The sequence below is a fragment of the Heterodontus francisci genome, chromosome 2 (genome assembly GCF_036365525.1).
Source record: "Heterodontus francisci isolate sHetFra1 chromosome 2, sHetFra1.hap1, whole genome shotgun sequence".
Classification (NCBI taxonomy): Eukaryota; Metazoa; Chordata; class Chondrichthyes; order Heterodontiformes; family Heterodontidae; genus Heterodontus; species Heterodontus francisci.
The window spans coordinates 212227801-212245641 of record NC_090372.1 but is presented as its reverse complement, the minus strand read 5'-3'; the positions used below and the strand labels follow the sequence as shown (position 1 = coordinate 212245641).

Sequence of the window (17841 nt, the reverse complement as noted above, 5' to 3'; positions counted from 1 at the left end):
CTTATTCTCAGGGCAACTGTGGATGGGTGGGAATTGTGACCTTCCAGCCCCTAATTGCTAACATACCTAGTCAAAAAGAAAAAGGAAGCATTCGTAAGGGCTGTAAGGCTAGGAACAGACGAAGCCCTTGAGGAATATAAAGACAGTAGGATGGAACTTAAGCAAGGAGTCAGGAGGGCTAAAAGGGGTCATGAAAAGTCATTGGCAAACAGGATTAAGGAAAATCCCAAGGCTTTTTATACGTATATAAAGAGCAAGAGGCTAACCAGGGAAAGGGTTGGCCCACTCAAGGACAGAGAAGGGAATCTATGTGTGGAGCCAGAGGAAATGAGCGAGGTACTAGATGAGTACTTTGCATCAGTATTCACCAAAGAGAAGGACTTGGTGAATGATGAGTCTAGGGAAGGGAGTGTAGATAGTCTCAGTCATGTCGTTATCAAAAAGGAGGAGGTGTTGGGCGTCTTGCAAAGCATTAAGGTAGATATGTCCCCAGGGCCTGATGGGATCTACCCCAGAATACTGAGGGAGGCAAGGGAAGAAATTGGTGGGGCCTTGACAGAAATCGTTGCATCCTCATTGGCTACAGGTGAGGTCCCAGAGGACTGGAGAATAGCCAATGTTGTTCCTTTGTTTAAGAAGGGTAGCAAGGATAATCCAGGAAATTATAGGCCGGTGAGCCTTACGTCAGTGGTAGTGAAATTATTGGAGAGGATTCTTCGGGACAGGATTTACTCCCATTTGGAAACAAATGAACTTATTAGCAAGAGGCAGCATGGTTTTGTGAAGGGGAGGTCGTGTCTCACTAACTTGATTGAGTTTTTTGAGGAAGTGACGAAGATGATTGATGAAGGAAGGGCAGTGGATGTTATCTATATGGACTTCAGTAAAGCCTTTGACAAGGTCCCTCATGGCAGACTGGTACAAAAGGTGAAGTCACATGGGATCAGAGGTGAGCTGGCAAGATGGCTACAGAACTGGCTCAGTCATAGAAGACAGAGGGTAGCTGTGGAAGGGTGCTTTTCTGAATGGAGGGATGTGACTAGTGGTGTTCCGCTGGGATCAATGCTGGGACCTTTGCTGTTTGTAGTATATATAAATGATTTGGAGGAAAATGTAGCTGGTGTGATTAGTAAGTCTGCGGACGACACAAAGGTTGGTGGAGTTGCGGATAGTGATGAGGATTGTCAGAGGATACAGCAGGATATAGATCGGTTGGAGACTTGGGCAGAGAAATGGCAGATGGAGTTTAATCTGGACAAATGTGAGGTAATGTATATTGGAAGGTCAAATGCAGGTGGGAAGTATACAGTAAATGGCAGAACCCTTAGGGGTATTGACAGGCAGAGAGATCTGGGCGTACAGGTGCACAGGTCACTGAAAGTGGCAACGCAGGTGGATAAGGTAGTCAAGAAGGCATACGGCATGCTTGCCTTCATCGGTCGGGGCATAGAGTATAAAAATTGGCAAGTCATGCTGCAGCTGTACAGAACCTTAGTTAGGTCACACTTCGAATATTGCGTGCAATTCTGGTCGCCACACTACCAGAAGAATGTGGAGGCTTTGAAGAGGGTACAGAAGTGGTTTACCAGGATGCTGCCTGGTCTGGAGGGCATTAGCTAAGAGGAGAGGTTGGAAAAACTCAGATTGTTTTCACTGGAACGACGGAGGTGGAAGGGTGACATGATCGAGGTTTACAAAGTTATAAGCGGCATGGACAGAGTGGATAGTCAGAAGCTTTTTCCCAGGGTGCAAGAGTCAGTTACTAGGGGATATAGTTTTAAGGTGAGAGGGGCAAAGTTTAGAGGGGATGTGCGAGGCAAGTTCTTTACACAGAGGGTGGTGAGTGCCTGGAACTTGCTGCCGGGGGAGGTGGTGGAAGCAGGTACCATAGAGACGTTTAAGAGGCATCTTGACAAATACATTGAATAGGATGGGAATAGAGGGATAGGGACCCCGGAAGTGCAGAAGGTTTCAGTTTAGACAGGCATCAAGATCAGCGCAGGCTTGGAGGGCCAAATGTCCTGTTCCTGTGCTGTACTGTTCTTTGTTCTTTGTTCTTCTTGTGTGTATTGTTGGGGTGTGTGGGGGGTGTTGGGGTGTGTGTGGGGGGTGTGTGTGTAGTAGCCCAAGCTGTTTACCTATGTGCTTCACTGTGTCTATATAGGGCGCAGTCTGACATCAAAGCATCTGCACCCATAAGAAGTTGAAAGGAGGGGCTCTATTGATTCAGGATATGTCTCTTAGTTACAAAGAATACTTAAGAGGCACACCTTAGAGGTCGGACATTTTACATCCACGGCCTTTTTAAGAGCCTTTTTCTTATCAATTCTCTGATTGCAGTAAATGCAGGTCTATTACCAGTGGGTGCCAGTGTAATAAGCTCTGATGGAAGGTCTTTCAAAGGCTTGTTTGCTGCTGGTCTGATAGTGTAGAAGCTGGTTATGGTGCTGGTCTAATAGCCCACAGGTTGTGGGCATGAATCCTCCTGTAGCAAGTTATGGAATTAGTGGTGCCAGGAATAATAGGTTTACTGGTCAATTTAGAGAAAAGGGACCTGAGACCATTACCTATAGATGCTGCTGCTCTCAATACCATTGATGGACCTGTCCCTTCACTGTGAGGACTGCAGTGGTTCAAGGCAGCTCATTACCATGTTACAGCATGGAGGGAGGCCATTCAGCCTGTTGAATCTATGTTGTCTCTCTGCAAGACCAAGCCAACTAGTCCCACTCCCGCATCTTAGTCCTGCAAATCTTTTCCCTTCAAGTACATATCCAATTCCCTTTTGAAGGCCATGATTGAATCTGCCTCCACCACACTCTCAAGCAGTGCATTCCAGGTCCTAACCACTCGCTGCGTTAAAAAAAAAAATTCTCATGTCGTCTTTGGTTCTTTTGCCACACTTTCTATATTAAGCTTGGTTCTCACTTGTCTTATCAGCCTGACATCTGTCAAATGCCCCCATTTTGCTGCTTCATCTTACTCTTTACCTCTTTTGTCATCCAGGGAGCTCCGGTTTTGTTTGCCCTACCTTTCCCCCTCGTGGGAATGTACCTTGACTGTACCCGAACCATCTCCTCTTTCAAGACTGCCCATTGGTTGATTACATTATTGCCTGCCCATCCTTATTCTCAGGGCAACTGTGGATGGGTGGGAATTGTGACCTTCCAGCCCCTAATTGCTAACATACCTAGTCAAAAAGAAAAAGGAAGCATTCGTAAGGGCTGTAAGGCTAGGAACAGACGAAGCCCTTGAGGAATATAAAGACAGTAGGATGGAACTTAAGCAAGGAGTCAGGAGGGCTAAAAGGGGTCATGAAAAGTCATTGGCAAACAGGATTAAGGAAAATCCCAAGGCTTTTTATACGTATATAAAGAGCAAGAGGCTAACCAGGGAAAGGGTTGGCCCACTCAAGGACAGAGAAGGGAATCTATGTGTGGAGCCAGAGGAAATGGGCGAGGTACTAGATGAGTACTTTGCATCAGTATTCACCAAAGAGAAGGACTTGGTGAATGATGAGTCTAGGGAAGGGAGTGTAGATAGTCTCAGTCATGTCGTTATCAAAAAGGAGGAGGTGTTGGGCGTCTTGCAAAGCATTAAGGTAGATAAGTCCCCAGGGCCTGATGGGATCTACCCCAGAATACTGAGGGAGGCAAGGGAAGAAATTGGTGGGGCCTTGACAGAAATCTTTGCATCCTCATTGGCTACAGGTGAGGTCCCAGAGGACTGGAGAATAGCCAATGTTGTTCCTTTGTTTAAGAAGGGTAGCAAGGATAATCCAGGAAATTATAGGCCGGTGAGCCTTACGTCAGTGGTAGGGAAATTATTGGAGAGGATTCTTCGGGACAGGATTTACTCCCATTTGGAAACAAATGAACTTATTAGCGAGAGGCAGCATGGTTTTGTGAAGGGGAGGTCGTGTCTCACTAACTTGATCGAGTTTTTTGAGGAAGTGACGAAGATGATTGATGAAGGAAGGGCAGTGGATGTTATCTATATGGACTTCAGTAAAGCCTTTGACAAGGTCCCTCATGGCAGACTGGTACAAAAGGTGAAGTCACATGGGATCAGAGGTGAGCTGGCAAGATGGCTACAGAACTGGCTCAGTCATAGAAGACAGAGGGTAGCTGTGGAAGGGTGCTTTTCTGAATGGAGGGATGTGACTAGTGGTGTTCCGCTGGGATCAATGCTGGGACCTTTGCTGTTTGTAGTATATATAAATGATTTGGAGGAAAATGTAGCTGGTGTGATTAGTAAGTCTGCGGACGACACAAAGGTTGGTGGAGTTGCGGATAGTGATGAGGATTGTCAGAGGATACAGCAGGATATAGATCGGTTGGAGACTTGGGCAGAGAAATGGCAGATGGAGTTTAATCTGGACAAATGTGAGGTAATGTATATTGGAAGGTCTAATGCAGGTGGGAAGTATACAGTAAATGGCAGAACCCTTAGGAGTATTGACAGGCAGAGAAATCTGGGCGTACAGGTGCACAGGTCACTGAAAGTGGCAACGCAGGTGGATAAGGTAGTCAAGAAGGCATACGGCATGCTTGCCTTCATCGGTCGGGGCATAGAGTATAAAAATTGGCAAGTCATGCTGCAGCTGTACAGAACTTTAGTTAGGTCACACTTCGAATATTGAGTGCAATTCTGGTCGCCACACTACCAGAAGGATGTGGAGGCTTTGGAGAGGGTACAGAAGTGGTTTACCAGGATGTTGCCTGGTCTGGAGGGCATTAGCTAAGAGGAGAGGTTGGAAAAACTCGGATTGTTTTCACTGGAATGACGGAGGTGGAGGGGTGACATGATAGAGGTTTACAAAGTTATAAACGGCATGGACAGAGTGGATAGTCAGAAGCTTCTTCCCAGGGTGGAAGAGTCAGTTACTCGGGGACATAGGTTTAAGGTGAGAGGGGCAAAGTTTAGAGGGGATGTGCGAGGCAAGTTCTTTACACAGAGGGTGGTGAGTGCCTGGAACTTGCTGCCGGGGGAGGTGGTGGAAGCAGGTACGATAGCGACGTTTAAGAGGCATCTTGGCAAATATATGAATAGGATGGGAATGGAGGGATACGGTCCCCGGAAGTGCAGAAGGTTTTAGTTTAGACAGGCATCAAGATCAGCGCAGGCTTGGAAGGCCGAATAGCCTGTTCCTGTGCTGTACTGTTCTATGTTTCTTGTTCTTTGGGGTTTATTCTGGTAAAAGGACTCTGGACAACCTGAGGAGGACACAGATCCACACATGTGCCACTGGGTGATTTTTAAATTCATTCTAAGGATGTGGGAATCTCTAACAAGACTGACATATATTACACATCCCTAGTTTCACAGAAAAGGGGCTGGTGAGGGTGTTGTTACTATACTGTAAATTCTTTGTAGAAATTTGATACAACTGAGTCACATAGGCAGGACAACAGGTTGCCTTCCCTGAAGGGATATAGTTGAAACCAGTTGGATTTCTAACTATGATCCGACAGCTTCAGGGCCACTTTTACCTCCGAATAACAGAATTCAAATTGTTAAACTGCCATGGAGGGATCTGTACTCCTGTTCTCTAGATTAGCAGTCTGGGCCTCTGGATTACTTGCCCAGTAATACCTACACCCCACCACAATCTGCTCTGCCAGTGACTACAACATGAAGGAAGCTGACTGGACAAGGCACAAACTAATTCTGCCACCTGGTCCCCAGGGTTTCCTTCATTGTAAAGTGAAGCTTGTGAATGGTATGGGCAGCAAGGCAATTATATAAATGCTTGACCTAGCGGTGCACTGGGCAGAGCAGGTGATAGCTGAGAAGCCTAGGCAGATAGGCCTGTCGTCAAGTGAGCCTAGATGGCTGGGCCTACGTGGCTGGGCCCAGATATCTTGGCCTAGGTAGATGGACCTAGGTAGGGAGGGGTCTAGGTGGCTGGGTCTAGGTGGCTGGGTCTAGACTGATGGACCTAAGGAGCTGGGTCAAGTTGCAAGGTTGGAAACAATAGACCAATAGAAGAGGCGAAATGGAAAAGATTTATTTCGTACCTTATCATGTTTACCAAAAACATCTCAGATAAATTGGTTGTTTTGTAGGGCGGGGCCCATTCTGTAGGCAAGGGAAATTGAGGAATAGGTGATTCCAAGTCATGATTTTGAACACCTCTATTAAATCTTCCCTTAGCCTTCTGTGCTCTAAGGAGAACAATCCCAGCTTCTCAAGTCTCTCCACCTAACTGACTTCCATAGTTTGAGACGACAGGAAGCAGCAGCTGATAAAAGCTTCTCTGTGATCAACCCTTCCTGAATTAGCTGGTAGTATAAGGCAGTGGAGTGGCCAATTGGGAGACTCGATAGGATCTGACCAGCATCACAGTAAGTCTTGGTGGTTGCAGTCGGTTTCTGAGGAGTTGGTTGGGGGGAAATCCTCACTGCACATTATGTGGTCTAAACACTAACTCAATTTGTTTTCTGCTTGCTTCCAGTTGTGACCAGCAGTCGCCATGCCAACCGTAATACCAGAGGCCTTTAAAAATCTCAGCAAGAGCCCGGGCCTGCAGATATGGACCATCGAGGTAAGGATGTTGAGTTGAGCTTGGTGCTTTGTGTCCAGGGCCCCCACCTGACAACAGCTGCCATTTATATAAAACACCTTCCATACAAAGGCCTGGGCCAAGAACAAAGCCGAAAGTTAATGCACAGGATTTACTTGGCAGTTCTTCAAGTCACCTCTCCCTGTAGTGATTTTGAGCAAGGCTTTTGACAAGGTCCCACGTGGCAGAGTGGTTAAAAAAAAAAGCGCATGAGATCCAAGGGAATGAAGCAAGCTGGATACAAAATTGGTTCAGTGGCAGAAACAAAGGGTAATTGTTGACGGGTGTTTTAGCGACTGGAGGACTGTTTCCAGTGGCGTTCTGCAGGGTTCAGTACTGGGTCCCCTGCTTTTTGTGGTATATATTAACGATTTGGACGTAAATGTAGGGGGCATAATTGAGAAGTTTGCAGACGACATGAAAATTGGCAATGTGGTAGATAGTGAGGAGGATCGCTGTAGGCTGCAGGACGATATTGATGGACTGGTCAGATGGGCAGAAAAGTAGCAAATGGAATTCAACGTGGAGAAGTGATGCATTTGGGGAGGTCAAACAAGGCAAAGGAATACATGATTAATGGGAAAATACTGCAGTGTAGAGGAAGTGAGGGACCTTGGAATGAATGTCCACAGATCCCTGAAGATAGCAGGATAGATTGATAAGATGGTTAAGAAGGCATATGGAATCCTTTCCTTTATTAGCCGAGGTATAGAATATAAGAGCAGGGAGGTTATGCTGGAACTGTATAACTCATTGGTTAGGCCACAACTTGAGTACTGTGTGCAGTTCTGATCACCTCATTACAGAAAGGATGGAGGGTGGAGAGGAGATTTACAAGGATGTTGCCAGGACTGGAAAAATACAGCTATGAGGAAAGATTGGATAGGCTAGGATTGTTCTCCTTGGAACAGAGGAGGCTGAGGGGAGATTTGATTGAGATGTACAAAATTGTGAGGGGCTTGGATAGAGTGGAGGTGAAGGGTCTATTTACCTTAGCAGAGAGGTCAGTGACTAGGGGGCATAGATTTAAAGTGATTGGTAGAAAGATTAGAGGGGAGATGAGGAAAAGCTTTTTCACCCAGAGGGTGGTGCGGGTCTGGAACTCACTACCTGAAAGGGTAGTAGAGGCAGAAACACTCAACTCATTCAAAAGGAGCCTGGATATGCACCTCAAGTGCCGTAACCTACAGGGCTATGGACCAAATGCTGGAAGGTGGGATTAGGCTGGGTGGCTCGTTTTTTGGCTGGCGCAGATACGATGGGCAAAGTGGCCTCTTTTTGTGCTGTAAACATTTTATGATTTTATGATTGTATGATTTTTTTCTATCCCTAGTGATCTCCCCCTGTAGTGATGTCTTCCTGTAGTGATGTCTTCCTGTAGTGATGTCTTCCTGTAGTGATGTCTCCCTGTCGTGATCTCCCCCTGTCGTGATCTCCCCCTGTCGCGATCTCCCCCTGTCGTGATCTCCCCCTGTCGTGATCTCCCCCTGTCGTGATGTCTCCCTGTCGTGATGTCTCCCTGTAGTGATGTCTCCCTTCGTGATCTCCCCCTGTCGCGATCTCCCCCTGTCGCGATCTCCCCCTGTCGTGATCTCCCCCTGTCGTGATCTCCCCCTGTCGTGATGTCTCCCTGTAGTGATGTCTCCCTGTAGTGATGTCTCCCTGTAGTGATGTCTCCCTGTAGTGATGTCTTCCTGTAGTGATGTCTCCCTGTAGTGATGTCTCCCTGGAGTAATTTCTCCCTGTAGTGATGTCTCCCTGGAGTAATTTCTCCCTGTAGTGATGTCTTCCTGTAGTGATGTCTTCCTGTAGTGATGTCTTCCTGTAGTGATGTCTCCCTGTAGTGATGTCTCCCTGGAGTAATTTCTCCCTGTAGTGATTTCCCCCTGTAGTGGTGTCTCCCTGTCGTGATGTCTCCCTGTCGTGATGTCTCCCTGGAGTGATGTCTCCCTGTAGTGATGTCTACCTGTCGTGATGTCTCCCTGTCGTGATCTCCCCCTGTAGTGATGTCTCCCTGTCGTGATGTCTCCCTGTCGTGATGTCTCCCTGTCGTGATGTCTCCCTGGAGTGATGTCTCCCTGTCGTGATGTCTCCCTGTCGTGATGTCTCCCTGTCGTGATGTCTCCCTGTCGTGATGCCTCCCTGTCGTGATCTCCCCCTGTCGTGATCTCCCCCTGTCGTGATCTCCCCTTGTCGTGATGTCTCCCTGTAGTAATGTCCCCCTGTCGTGATCTCCCCCTGTCGTGATGTCTCCCTGTAGTGATGTCTCCCTGTAGTGATGTCTCCCTGTAGTGATGTCTCCCTGTAGTGATGTCTCCCTGTAGTGATGTCTTCCTGTAGTGATGTCTCCCTGTAGTGATGTCTCCCTGGAGTAATTTCTCCCTGTAGTGATGTCTCCCTGGAGTAATTTCTCCCTGTAGTGATGTCTTCCTGTAGTGATGTCTTCCTGTAGTGATGTCTCCCTGTAGTGATGTCTCCCTGGAGTAATTTCTCCCTGTAGTGATTTCCCCCTGTAGTGGTGTCTCCCTGTCGTGATGTCTCCCTGTCGTGATGTCTCCCTGTCGTGATGTCTCCCTGGAGTGATGTCTCCCTGTAGTGATGTCTACCTGTCGTGATGTCTCCCTGTCGTGATCTCCCCCTGTCGTGATCTCCCCCTGTCGTGATGTCTCCCTGTCGTGATGTCTCCCTGTCGTGATGTCTCCCTGTCGTGATGTCTCCCTGTCGTGATGTCTCCCTGGAGTGATGTCTCCCTGTCGTGATGTCTCCCTGTCGTGATGTCTCCCTGTCGTGATGTCTCCCTGTCGTGATGCCTCCCTGTCGTGATCTCCCCCTGTCGTGATCTCCCCCTGTCGTGATCTCCCCCTGTCGTGATCTCCCCTTGTCGTGATGTCTCCCTGTAGTGATGTCCTCCTGTAGTGATTTCCCCCTGTAGTGATTTCCCCCTGTAGTGATTTCCCCCTGTAGTGATCTCTCCCTATAGTGATTTCCCCCTGTAGTGATTTCCCCCTGTAGTGATTTCCCCCTGTAGTGATTTCCCCCTGTAGTGGTGTCTCCCTGTAGTGGTGTCTCCCTGTAGTGGTGTCTCCCTGTAGTGGTGTCTCCCTGTAGTGATGTCTCCCTGTAGTGATGTCTCCCTGTAGTGATGTCTCCCTGCAGTGATGTCTCCCTGCAGTGATGTCTCCCTGCAGTGATGTCTCCCTGCAGTGATCTCCCCCTGCAGTGATCTCCCCCTGCAGTGATCTCCCCCTGTAGTGATCTCCCCCTGTAGTGATGTCTCCCTGTAGTGATCTCCCCCTGTAGTGATCTCCCCCTGTAGTGATCTCCCCCTGTAGTGATGTCTCCCTATAGTGATGTCTCCCTATAGTGATGTCTCCCTGTAGTGATGTCTCCCTGTAGTGATGTCTCCCTGTAGTGATGTCTCCCTGTCGTGATGTCTCCCTGTAGTGATGTCTCCCTGTAGTGATGTCTCCCTGTAGTGATGTCTACCTGTCGTGATGTCTCCCTGTCGTGATGCCTCCCTGTCGTGATCTCCCCTTGTCGTGATTTCCCCCTGTAGTGATGTCCTCCTGTAGTGATCTCCCCCTGTAGTGATTTCCCCCTGTAGTGATTTCCCCCTGTAGTGATTTCCCCCTGTAGTGATTTCCCCCTGTAGTGATTTCCCCCTGTAGTGATTTCCCCCTGTAGTGATTTCCCCCTGTAGTGATTTCCCCCTGTAGTGATCTCTCCCTGTAGTGATCTCTCCCTGTAGTAATGTCCTCCTGTAGTGATCTCCCCCTGTAGTGATCTCTCCCTATAGTGATTTCCCCCTATAGTGATTTCTCCCTGTAGTGATTTCCCCCTGTAGTGATTTCCCCCTGTAGTGATTTCCCGCTGTAGTGATCTCCCCCTGTAGTGATCTCCCCCTGTAGTGATTTCCCCCTGTAGTGATTTCCCCCTGTCGTGATCTCTCCCTGTCGTGATCTCTCCCTGTCGTGATCTCTCCCTGTCGTGATCTCTCCCTGTCGTGATGTCTCCCTGTCGTGATGTCTCCCTGTCGTGATGTCTCCCTGTCGTGATCTCCCCCTGTCGTGATCTCCCCCTGTCGTGATCTCCCCCTGTCGTGATCTCCCCCTGTCGTGGTGTCTCCCTGTAGTGGTGTCTCCCAATCGTGATGTCTCCCTGTAGTGATGTCTCTCTGTAGTGATCTCCCCCTGTCGTGATCTCCCCCTGTAGTGATGTCTCCCTGTAGTGATGTCTCCCTGTAGTGATGTCTCCCTGTAGTGATGTCTCCCTGTAGTGATGTCTCCCTGTAGTGATCTCCCCCTGTAGTGATCTCCCCCTGTAGTGATGTCCCCCGGTAGTGATGTCCCCCGGTAGTGATGTCTCCCTGTCGTGATGTCTCCCTGTCGTGATGTCTCCCTGTCGTGATCTCCCCCTGTCGTGATCTCCCCCTGTCGTGATCTCCCCCTGTCGTGGTGTCTCCCTGTAGTGGTGTCTCCCAATCGTGATGTCTCCCTGTAGTGATGTCTCTCTGTAGTGATCTCCCCCTGTCGTGATCTCCCCCTGTAGTGATGTCTCCCTGTAGTGATGTCTCCCTGTAGTGATGTCTCCCTGTAGTGATGTCTCCCTGTAGTGATCTCCCCCTGTAGTGATCTCCCCCTGTAGTGATGTCCCCCTGTAGTGATCTCCCCCTGTAGTGATGTCCCCCGGTAGTGATGTCCCCCGGTAGTGATGTCTCCCTGTAGTGGTGTCTCCCTGTAGTGGTGTCTCCCTGTAGTGGTGTCTCCCTGTAGTGGTGTCTCCCTGTAGTGGTGTCTCCCTGTAGTGATGTCCTCCTGTAGTGATGTCCCCCTGTAGTGATGTCCCCCTGTAGTGATGTCCCCCTGTAGTGATGTCTCCCAGTCGTGATCTCCCCCTGTCGTTATCTCCCCCTGTCGTTATCTCCCCCTGTCGTTATCCCCCCCTGTCGTTATCCCCCCCGTCGTTATCTCCCCTGTAGTGATCACCCCCTGTAGTGATCACTCCCTGTAGTGATCTCTCCCTGTAGTGGTGTCTCCCTGTAGTGGTGTCTCCCTGTAGTGGTGTCTCCCTGTAGTGGTGTCTCCCTGTAGTGGTGTCTCCCTGTAGTGATGTCTCTTTGTAGTGATCTCCCCCTGTAGTGATCTCCCCCTGTAGTGATCTCCCCCTGTAGTGATCTCCCCCTGTAGTGATGTCTCCCTGTAGTGATGTCTCCCTGTAGTGATGTCTCTTTGTAGTGATGTCCTCCTGTAGTGATGTCTCCCTGTAGTGATGTCTCCCTGTAGTGATGTCTCCCTGTAGTGATGTCTCCCTGTAGTGATGTCTCCCTGTAGTGATCTCCCCCTGTAGTGATGTCTCCCTGTAGTGATGTCTCCCTGTAGTGATGTCTCCCTGTAGTGATGTCTCCCTGTAGTGATGTCTCCCTGTAGTGATGTCCCCCTGTAGTGATGTCCCCCTGTAGTGATGTCCCCCTGTAGTGGTGTCCCCCTGTAGTGGTGTCCCCCTGTAGTGGTGTCCCCCTGTAGTGGTGTCTCCCTGTAGTGATGTCTCCCTGTAGTGATCTCTCCCTGTAGTGATCTCTCCCAGTAGTGATCTCCCCTATAGTGATCTCCCCTATAGTGATCTCCCCCTGTAGTGATTTCCCCCTGTAGTGATTTCCCCCTGTAGTGATCTCCCCCTGTAGTGATCTCCCCCTGTAGTGATCTCCCCCTGTAGTGATCTCCCCCTGTAGTGATCACCCCCTGTAGTGATCACCCCCTGTAGTGATCACCCCCTGTAGTGATCACCCCCTGTAGTGATCACCCCCTGTAGTGATCTGCCCCTGTAGTGATCTGCCCCTGTAGTGATGTCTCCCTGTCGTGATCTCCCCCTGTCGTGATCTCCCCCTGTCGTGATCTCCCCCTGTCGTGATCTCCCCCTGTAGTGATCTCTCTCTGTTGTGGACTCTGCCTATAATGAGCTCTCCTATAACAATTTCCCCTTGTAGTGATCTCTCCTGCAAAGATGTGTAGCTGTAGTGATATCCCCTATCGAGGTCTCTGCCTGTAGTGATCTCCCGTTGTAGTGAGGGCAGTTTGGTTCCCATATCCACTTTCACCACTAAAGGGACATGGATTGAGAAGGGAGGGAGGTTCTTTCGAACGAACTGAAAGATGTTGAGATGTTGCTGACAAACCACTTTCGACAAGGATACTGGGAGACTCTCCACTGGTTTCATTGGCCTGTCTTCCCTAATGTCAGCTGTGGCTCAGTTGGTCATACGCTTGCCTTGCAGTTTGACGGTGGTAGGTTCAAGTCCCACTCTGTAGGCTTAAGCTCAAATGTTAAGGCTGATGTTCTAGTGCAGAGTTGAGGGAGTACTGTACAGGTGGCAATGCCATCTTTCAGGTGAATTGTGTTGTGAAACCCAAGCTCCTTCTGCCCTCTCAAGTAGATAGAAAAGATCACATGGTGCTATGTCAAAGAAGAGCAGGAGAGAGCTCCCTGGTTAATATTTATCCCTCAACCCACATCGCAAAATCAGATTCTCTGGCCATTATCATATTGCTGTGTGAAAATAGGCTGTCTTATTTCCCACATTATAGCAGTGACAACATGCCAGAAGTATTTCAATGGCTGTGAAGTGCTTTAGGATGTCCTGTGGTCGTGAAAGGCGCTATATAAATGCATGTCTTTTATTCCAATGCTGACTGATGAATCTTTTACAGAAAATGGAGGTGGTCCCTATCCCCCTGAAGGCTTACGGAAGTTTCTTCGAAGGTGACTGCTACCTGATACTGTTTGTAAGTATGAGTGGGAGGAAGCACGGAGAATGCTGATTTTAGTAAAATCAAGTAACAATAAGAGTCAGGTCTGTGTCGCCCTTTCCAACCTACAGCGTGTATCGCAACCTGGGCTTGTCCAGAGAGAAGATTCAATGGAAGCATCTGATTTCCACCACACCACCCCCCCCCCCCCCACCCCCACTCCCCCACCTCTACCCCTCTGTCCTGTCCTCTTTAGAGGAGGGTTTGAGCTGGAGAGGGACCCACGAGGAAAGAAATATTTTTAGAAAAAGATTTTCCGTTTGTTTCTATTTTTATTGAGCTTTTACTGTCTTTGTTTGTTGAGGAATGTCAGTGGTGGAGAATGGGATTGCCCTTTGTTTTCAGGCATGTGCAGTCACTAACTAGCCCTCCCAGGCAAATGATTCCTTGGGTTTAAACTGCTTATCCCCAATGTATCTCAGTGCCAGCCTCAGATAGCCTAGCAGTTATGATAATGGACCAGCAACCCAGTGCAGCCAAACCCCAACTACTTCCAGTTACACAACTGAGTTTGTTAAACCTGGGAATATGTTGGCTAGAAACAGAAATAAGTTGCTGAATAATCATAAAACCCAACTGGCTGACTTGGCAATGGCACCTGTGATCTGTACTTGCTCTGGCTCATATTTCATTATTATTATCATTCATTCTCAGGTCTTGGGTGTTGGAATGTGATTTACTGAGAATATACAACAAAGAAACAGGCCATTCGGCCCAACTGGTTTAATGCTAGTGTTTATGCTCCACACGAACCTCCTCCCAACCCCTCTTCATCTAACCCTATCTGCATGTCCTTTGATTTCTTTCTGCTTCATGTGTTTTATCTTAGCTTCCCCTGAAATGCATCAATGCAATGTATCCCAACTACTCCATGTGGTAGTGAGTTCCACATTCTCACCACTTTTTTTTTATTCATTCATGGCGTCGCTGGCTAGGCCAGCATTTATTGCCCATCCCTAATTGCCCTTGAGAAGCTGGTGGTGAGCTGCCTTCTTGAACCGCTGCAGTCCTTGGGGTGTAGGTACACCCACAGTGTTGCTAGGAAGGGAGTTCCAGGATTTTGACTAAGTGACAGTGATGGAATGGCGATATAGTTCCAAGTCAGGATGGTGTGTGACTTGGAGGGGAACTTGCAGGTGGTGGTGTTCCCATACATTTGCTGCCCTTGTCCTTGTTGGTATAGGTCATGGATTTGAAAGGTGCTGTTCAAGGAGCCTTTGTGAGTTGCTGCAGTGCATCTTGTAGATGGTGCACACTGCTGCCACTGTGCGTCGGTGGTGGAGGGAGTGAAGTTGAAGGTGGTGGATGGGGTGCCAATCAAGCGGACTGCTTTGTCCTCGATGGGTGTCAAGCTTCTTGAGTGTTGTTGGAGCTGCACCCATCCAGGCAAGTGGAGACTATTCCTTCACACTCCTGACTTGTGCCTTGTAGATGGTGAACAGGCTTTGGGGAGACAGGCGGTGAGTTACTCGGCGCAGAATTCCCAGCCTCTGACCAGCTCTTGTAGCTGGTCCTGTTGAATTTCTGGTCAATGGTACCCACCCCAGGATGTTTGTTAGTGGGGGATTCAGCAATGGTAATGCCATTGACCATCAAGGGAGATGGTTAGATTCTCTTTTGTTTGAGATCGTCATTGCCTGGCACTTGTGTGTTGCGAATGTTACTTGCCACTTATCGGCCCAAGCGTGGATGTTGTCCAGGTCTTGCTGCATCTGAGAAGTCGCGAATGGTGCAATCGTCAGTGAACATCCCCATTTCTGACCTTATGATGAGGGAAGGTCATTGATGAAGCAACTGAAGATGGTTAGCCTTATGACACTATTTTGAGGAACTCTTGCAGTGATGTCCTGGGACTGAGATGCTTGACCTCCACAACCACAACCATCTTCCTTTGTGCTCGGTATGACTCCAACCAGTGGACAGTTTTTCCCCTGATACCCATTGACTCCAGTATTGCTAGGGCTCCTTGATGCCAAACTCAGTCAAATGCTACATCTGACCTCACCTCTTACCTCACCTCTGGAGTTCAGCTCTTTTGTCCATGTTTGGACCAAGGATGTAATGAGGTCAGGTGCTGAGTAGCCCTGACGGAACCCAAACTGAGTGTCAGTGAGCAGGTTATTGCTGAGTAAGTGCCGCTTGATAGCACTGTTGACGACCCCTTCCATCACTTTGCTGATGATCGAGAGTAGACTAATAAGGTAATTGGTCGGTTTGGATTTGTCCTGCTTTTTGTGTACAGGACATTCCTGGGCAATTTTCCACATTGCAGGGTAGATGCCAGTGTTGTAGCTGTACTGGAACAGCTTGGCTAGGGCCGAGGCAGGTTCTGGAGCACAATCCTAGCTGATAGATTGTTGCAAATGTTTATCCACTGTTCAGTGAAGAATTCTGCTCAGATAGTAGGTTTACTTTAAGTCTAGTGTTCCAAATCTAAGAGTGAATGGATCCTCCCATCATTCAAAGAGAGGAAGCTTGCATCCCCTCACTGTGGGCTGTGTTTGACCTCAAACCCAAGGTGAAAGGACGGTGAACTGGGTTAAGTTGGTAGCACTCTCACCTCTAAAGCATAAGGGTCCAGGTTCAGGTCCCACTGCAGGACTTGAGCACAAAGGCAAGGCTGACACTCTGGGGCAGTGCTGCAATGTAAGAGGTGCTGTCTTAACCCCCACAACTGAGTGGGATCCAGACGTAGGGGTTCCTATCTTTCCTCTGGATTCAGTCTGTCAGAGGGCAATACAGACGCTGGGCAAGTCTGTGTCTCCACCAATCCTGTTCAAGATATGCAGCCAAAAACAAATGGAGAGGACACTTCCCCCTTGAGGTGCAGCAGATGATCTCACCAAAGTTCTGAGGCTGAATTTCCTTCATCTCTTGCAGATGGAAGGATGCCAATCAATTGGGGCTGCCAACTGTAGCTGGGCATGTTTCTGGCAGTTTCATCGCATAGCCTCCAACTGTCCCACCCCAATGGGCATGCCATGGGTCGACTGACATGTCTATCTTGTGGCATCCTGCCTTCCCATAGCCAATTGGAAAGCAAATACTCATTACCCAATTGGATGATTTTTGACTGTTGGCACCCTACGCTGACAGACGGATTCATTACACTTCATACTGAACCATGCAAGTCAGCTAGGCCTCTGGCTTGACCTTTGACCTGTACTGTGTACTGATGGTAGAGGAGTTACAGTTAATGGCATTGTCCCTCACGGAGAGAAGGAAAAAGTGAGGCAGGATTCCTAATCCTGATGTCTCGAACCTGGAGGTAGGGTGTTGAGGATGGAGAGGTGTGGCAAGTGGACAACTGCACATTATACTGGAGGCTGTAAATGTCTTCTAGAAAATGACATATGAGTAATTTGAGACATGACAACGTAGTGAGTGTAACATGCTTGGGAGAAATGGGTAACTCTGTATCTGTGGTTCCCAAAGCTCTCCACCACTGGGGGTTTTCCTCACCTCATGTCTAGCTCCATTGTAGACTAATTAATAGATTGATTGCTGTGATTGGTCAACAACTTCATGATTGTAATGTTTAATAATCATTATAATGGAACCCACCGACTCCCACAGCTACCTCGACTACACTTCTTTACACCCTACCTCCTCTAAGGACTCCATTCCATTCTCCCAGTTTCTCCGTCTCCGACGCATCTGCTCTGATGATGCTACCTTCCATGACGGTGCTTCTGATATGACCTCCTTTTTCCTCAACCGAGGACTCCCCCCAACTGTTGTTGACAGGGCCCTCAACCGTGTCCGGCCCATTTCCTGCACCTCTGCCCTCAACCCTTTCCCTACCTTCCAGAACCGTGACAGGGTTCCCTTGTCCTCACTTTCCACCCAATCAGCCTCCATATCCAAAAGATCATCCTCCGCCATTTCCGCCACCTCCAGCGTGATGCCACTACCAAACGCATCTTCCCCTCCCCTCCCCTGTCAGCATTCCGAAGGGATCGTTCCCTCCGCAATACCCTGGTCCACTCCTCCATTACCCCCATCACCTCATCCCCTTCCCATGGCACCTTCCCCTGCAATCGCAGGAGGTGTAATACCTGCCCATTTACCTCCTCTCTCCTCACTATCCCAGGCCCCAAACACTCCTTTCAGGTGAAGCAGCGATTTACTTGTACTTCTTTCAATGTAGTATACTGTATTCACTGCTCACAATGTGGTCACCTCTACATTGGGGAGACCAAGCGGAGACTGGGTGACCGCTTTGCGGAACATCTCCGCTCAGTCCGCAAGCAGCACCCTGAGCTTCCGGTTGCTTGCCATTTCAACACTCCCCCCTGCTCTCATCTCTGTCCTGGGATTGCTGCAGTGTTCCAGTGAACATCAACGCAAGCTCGAGGAACAGCATCTCATTTACCGATTAGGCACACTACAGCCTGCCGGACTGAACATTGAGGTCAATAATTTTAGAGCATGACAGCCCCCCATTTTACTTTCATTTTTAGTTTTTTTCTT

The 17841-nt window shown here is 48.7% G+C and overlaps 1 protein-coding gene across 4 annotated transcripts in view; it reads left to right on the top strand.

Moving 5' to 3' along the window:
- vill (villin-like) overlaps positions 1-17841 on the top strand; it is a 166685-nt gene that overhangs the window by 105897 nt on the left and 42947 nt on the right. For all 4 annotated transcript variants that reach the window (XM_068015725.1, XM_068015723.1, XM_068015724.1 and 1 more), the window contains 2 exons: positions 6458-6547; positions 13270-13344. In XM_068015725.1, the coding sequence (XP_067871826.1) occupies positions 6476-6547; positions 13270-13344 (147 nt within the window). In that variant the 5' untranslated portion in view covers positions 6458-6475. The remainder of the gene's footprint in view (positions 1-6457; positions 6548-13269; positions 13345-17841) is intronic.